Source organism: Ursus maritimus, unplaced genomic scaffold (assembly GCF_017311325.1).
Source record: "Ursus maritimus isolate PB19 unplaced genomic scaffold, ASM1731132v1 scaffold_11, whole genome shotgun sequence".
NCBI lineage: Eukaryota > Metazoa > Chordata > Mammalia > Carnivora > Ursidae > Ursus > Ursus maritimus.
Window position 1 is genome coordinate 13,360,446 of NW_024423453.1, and position 6,000 is coordinate 13,366,445.

The window sequence follows — 6,000 nt, forward strand, 5'->3', positions numbered from 1 at the left end:
GTATCCACATATGAACTCTCCACCCTTTTAAGTCTTTGTCTCATTTTAAGGATCGCTTTCTCAATCCCACCTCAGCCACTCTTGGCTTTTCTTAAAGTTTGTCATTACTGATACCTGTGTTGCCTTCAAAAATCTCAATTTTAAGCACTCCCCCATCACATTGTATCTTTACTTTTCATTTATTCTTTTCTTCAACAATACTTCAGCTGCACATGTCAAAGCCATCCCATATTTCAAAGTCCATCAGTCACTGTCTCCTTACTTAGTCAGACTCCATGGTCTCTTAATATTGTCACACAGATTAAAATATTCAAGATGATCACAGGGTGACTGAGCTACAAAGAAAATCAGATCTCTTCCAGGCTTTAAAATAATCTCCATAATATTGGACAGTCCCTATAGTCTTCCCATTGTCCAAATTGTCCAATGTGTATGAGGATCTTCTAGGTACAATGCATTACACAAGTATATTGTAATGAGTTACAAAGATATATCAGAGACAATTCCAGTCCTCCTGGAGTACAGTTTGGCAATAATAATAACAATAACAAGGCAGATATATCAATGGATGTAATGGAAGATCAGAGAGTGTCCTCCTGGAGTACAGTTTGGCAATAATAATAATAATAATAAGGCAGATATATCAATGGATGTAATGGAAGATAGGAAATGAGGTTACAGGGGAAGTAAAAATAGAGTCCATGGAAACCTAGAGGAGCAAGACCTACTTCTGGCTGTGGGAGATCAAGGAAAGCTTCAAGAAGAAAGCTACATATGCTACTTAAATAACATACTTAGAACTGAAAGAACGTAAAGGTGATTTAGAAGTGCAAATTAGAACTTAAAGTTATAACCTAAAGGAGACTTAGAAATGTAGTGTCAGAGTACTCCAACAGAGAAAAAAAGAGTATGACTAAAGGTAGGAGAGTATAAAGGAGAAGAGTAAGCGCTGCATTCAATTTGGCTAGAATGAAGGGGGCATAAAAAGAACAGGGCAAACAGACATAATGGGCCTTCCCACTGGGATGTCAAAATTGTTTTCTACTCACACACCAAAACTGTTCCTCTCTGTCTTCCAACAGCCAGTTGCTAAAACTCTAAACGTACAACTATCCTTGATTTCTATATTTCTTTGACAATTTTTATCCATTTATCAGAAAATCCTGTTGACTCTACTCCCAAAACCCATCCTGAAACCACTCACTTCTTTCCATCTTCATGGAAAACACCTGAAATCCAAGCCGCCATCATTTCTCACTTGAATTGCCACAGTATCTTCTCTCCTTCCACTCTTGTCCTCTTATAATCTACTCACAGAGCAAAAGCCAGCCAGAGTAATCTTTACAAAAATTTAATCGGATTACACTACTCCCTGCTTAACATTTTACAGTGCTGCCCTTCACACTCGGAATAAAATTCATGTTCCTTACTTGGACAAAGTCCCATACAATCCACCTCTCTGTCCTCTCTTCTCTCTACCAACCTTTACCTACTTGTCTACCAACATAGGCCTTCTTTCTTTTCCTGAACATATCAACAATATCTCTGCCTTAGATTCTTTGCATTACCTACTCCCTATGCCTGAAATACTGATGTGTTTCAGCTGTACTGCCAATGGCTAACTTCTTACCATCATGTGACAGTTTAAAAGTCATCTTTTCAGGGGTGCCTGGGTGGCACAGTCATTAAGCATCTGCCTTCGGCTCAGGGAGTGATCCTGGCGTTCTGGCATCGAGCCCCACATCAGGCTCCTCTGCTAGGAGCCTGCTTCTTCCTCTCCCACTCCCCCTGCTTGTGTTCCCTCTCTCGCTGGCTGTCTCTGTCAAATAAATAAATAAAATCTTTAAAAAAAAAAAAAAGAAAAGTCATCTCTTCAGAGAAGTCTTCTCCGGCTATCTAGTCATTCATTTATGCCCTAGAAAATTATACTTCTTTAATTTTCTGCATAGCTCTCATTACTATCGGAAGTATTGTCTATATGTTTATTTTTTTTATTGTCTGTCTTCTTCATTAGAGCATAAGTGCTTGGGGTGCCTGGGTGGCTCAGTCGGCTAGGCCTCTAGCTGTTGATTTCAGCTCAGGTCATGATCTTAGGGTTGTGAGGTTGAGCCCCATGTCAGTGTGGAGTCTGCTTAAGATTCTCTCCCTCTCCTTCTGCCCTTCCCCCCCCCACATGCATGCATGCTTTCTCGCTCTTAAAAAAAAAAAAAAGAATATTAAGAGCTCAAACTTTGACTCCATTGTTCACTGTTACATCCCTAACACTTAGAAATGCCTGGTGCTGAATGAATAAATAAATTAATGGCTAAATCAAAGGAAGCTGGAATGTTATTTGGGGCCTTGAATTCCAAGATAAGAAGGTGGACTTTATTCAAAAGAAAAATAGAATTTTGAGGTACTGAGGTGGAGATAGAAAGATGCAAAAGACACACTTCTTGCCTTCAAAGAGTTTATAATTCACAAATTATACCAAACCATATTATGAAAAAACAAACTCAGACCAAATCATATTATGAAAAAAAAAAAGCTAACAAGCCAAAGTACTATATCATAAGCATCAAATGACTGACATAACAATGCATGCTATAGGAATTTGGCTAAAGAACAGTGAGGAGGCTGGGATAATTGAGAGGAAGCTGGAACTTAAAGGCCACAAGACATACACAGGTGGACAGAAGGCAGGGAGGAAATATCTAAGCAGGGGAAGCATTGTTAGCAAAGACACAAAGGCAAGAAATGTTTTCAACGAGCTCAGGGTATAGAATAGATTAGCTTAGTCCCAAACTAAGAGTACCTACAAAGGGACTTTATACCAATGTATTAACAAATATCTGTTTTATCATATCATAGTACTTAATTAAAAATATTTGCCTCAGAGATCGAAAACTGAAAATTGTACTAAGAATATAACAACATACCCATAGAATCACAAATTAAATTGTTTTCTATTTTCTGGCAAATGAATTTGAAAATTAATTAATATATTCTTTTTCTTTTCACTTCCCACAGAGTTGCCACCCCATTTGGAGGTTTTGAAAAAGCATCAAAAATGGTTAAATTCAAGGTTCCAGATTTTGATCTACTACTTCTAACAGATCCCAGATTTATGGCTTTTGCCAATCCTCTTTCTGGCAGACGGTCCTTTAATAGGACTCCAAAGGGATGGATATCTGAGAATGTTCCTATAGTGATAACAACTGAGCCTACAGAGGACACCACTGTACCAGAAACAGAAGACCTATGAAAAGAAAGTTGTATATGCCACAAAACCCTCTAAACATAAATGTTGCTGTTTTATTATTCTACTTACTGGCAAAGCCTCTTACACTCTTCATTAGTAGCAATAATTAATAGCAATTTAGCAATTTTCCTTTTATCACATTTAAATTCAATCTCAGATCAAATGCTAATAAACAATTCAAAATCTTGTTTTAAAAACTTTCAACTCACTTGTCTTTATTCATAATTTTGTTTTCACCTGGTCTAAACAATCCAGCCTTCTCTGATAAAGTCCAGGAAAGTAACTGACAACAAAAGGTTTCAACTTCTTTTCCTTTAATATGAGCTATTTTTGAATAAGTTTTTCAAGTAGAATCAAATTAAAGTACAGTGCAAGATATTTAGACTCATTTGGAGTTTTCTTTAAGGGATGAAAGCTATGGAAGCCAATGAACAAACATAATTGATGGAGAAAAGTGTCGTAAAGGGTTCCTTTCTGGTGACCAGGATAAAACAGCATGTCTGGATAAAGCCTTCTCATTAGTCATTCTTAGAATTTCTAAACTGCTTTGTATGTTTTGACCGGCTTTGAATCACTAGGTAACTATTCCCGATGACATTCTCCAAAGTTCAGTTGGGTTACTATATTCATTTAGTATTAAGTCAAGCAGACAGAGAGACAGTGACTCAACGAACATCATACTCATCTTAATGGTCAGGGTGTACTTGGAATTCAAGCTCCATAAATCCCAAAGCTCTGCGTTGATTAGGTTCAACTTTATGTATGCATTTTTAGAGGAGTAAAAACAAATAAAATATATGCTAATATACATATAAATAAAATATATATACATGAAAGAGAGATGTATAATTTGAATTAGCAGCTTTTTTTCCCTGAATCTTTAAATTCTACTTAGTCCTTAAATACTAGAGAGTATATACTACAAAATACATACAAAAACAAGAAATGAAAGAGCACAAAAACATTTGAAAGCAAAGTAGCACACATCAGTGTGCTACTGTATATCAATATGTGAACATATTGATATACAGGGCTCAAACTAATATATAGCTTTAGATCTGTCTTAAAATATGATAAAGGGAGTAGATAGCATAGAATTATTAAGAAATAAGTATCAATTTTTCCCATTTTAATTCAGTTAAGAGTTCTGTGATAGATATTTATGCCAGAGAACGAATGCCTCAGCCATAGAAAACTATGCACCAGATTAAGTTTAGGAAGGAGAGTAGATAGTAAAGAAAATGCCACATAACAACATATTTACAAAAGAATCTGTGTATGCAGCGTTGGAGTTGGTGGTTGTTCTAATCATCCTCTAGTCTTGTAAGCAGAGAAATTTTTTTAAAAATTGCTGCTAAAAAAATGCAATCCCTAGAAAGTAGCAATATCAAAGTATTACATGAATACATTCTGAAATAATAGAGAATTCATATAATTTAAAATCTATCTTTAAGATTACTTAGTTTTACTTAAGTTTTGGTGTTTATCTGTTTTAAAATAATAACATTGGCATCTGTGATAAACTAGACATAAGGCTCCTATCATGCTGTTTTTTCATCCATTTTTAATGCTTTAAAAGATAAAAATTAGTCATATTCTATTACGCATTATGATGAAATAATTTATTTTTAATAGCAGTTTGAAATGAGTTACTATTTCTCATTAAATTGAAATTTTATTGCATGATTTCAATGATCTCCAAACAATTAAACTGTATGCTCAATATCACCATTCTGTCAACCACCAAAAGGGGGCCCAGCAATTAAATATGCTAGGTAAAGAACAATACTCCCCACTCTGCAACTACCATAAAGGAGTATTTAAAAGGGAAAATCTTAAGTTGGTTTATTTTTTTTAAGAATTGGATAGAAAATGATGGAATAACTCTGTTCACTACTGTATTTCTTCCTTTCCTGGAAGTGTGTATTAATTCTAGCCCAGCTGTCTGACACCTTTAGAAATGCCAAAATGTCACACTCTGGTTGCTACGCAATCGAGAATTTGAAAGGAATTTTGAATAGGTTTCCATTGACCTGAAAAGCAGCTAAACCTTTCAAAGTCTGAAGAAATATGATAGTCTATTTAGAACAGCAGAAAGACTGTGGCATCTTTTCCAGTCACATTTGTATACATGAGAAATGGAATAATGGAGAAAGAAAATTAAAAAAAAAAAAAAAAACTTTCACTGACGGACTACTAAATGCCAGGCACTGTACTTACTCATGGCATTGAGCCCCTCAACATATATTTGCCATATTTTATTTGCATAATTATCCTGTGAGGAAGGTATTATAAATAATCTCAATTTTATATAAGAAAATTGAGCCTTAGAGAACTAAGGTGATTTGCTTAATTCTAGCACAAAAGGGGGAGAGCTTGCTAAGTCTGGCTCTAAAATATAAGCTCTAGTCATTGTTTATCTTCTCTTTCAGAATAAAATTCAGCCTTAAGCTATTTTTTTTACATTAGACAAAATAATAATAAGTCTTCATTATCTTAATTTGAGGCAAATGCAGCTATAAACAACAATTTCAGAGTCACCCTCCAAAGTCATTCGGGCACTCCTGATCAGAGGAGGCTGCGCTGTCAGGCTGTGTTGAACGTGGACTCAACAAAACAAGCAACATGCATGTTTAATTTTGAAATTTTAGCACCACAAAAGCGAACTCAGATTAAATTCGCTCATTTCTGCTCAGCATCGTGCTCCTTTTGATCTGTGTATTCTTCCTTTTCTTTCCCCTGTAGAGGAAAAGGAGGAA

The 6,000-nt window shown here is 35.4% G+C and overlaps 1 protein-coding gene across 1 annotated transcript in view; it reads left to right on the forward strand.

Moving 5' to 3' along the window:
• The window catches only part of MYOZ2 (myozenin 2), a 38,409-nt gene extending 34,453 nt beyond the window's left edge, over window positions 1-3,956 (forward strand). The window contains exon 6 of the mRNA XM_008689466.2: window positions 3,010-3,956. Within this exon, the coding sequence (XP_008687688.1) occupies window positions 3,010-3,244 (235 nt within the window). The 3' untranslated portion in view covers window positions 3,245-3,956. The remainder of the gene's footprint in view (window positions 1-3,009) is intronic.
• Window positions 3,957-6,000: the final 2,044 nt, after the last annotated feature.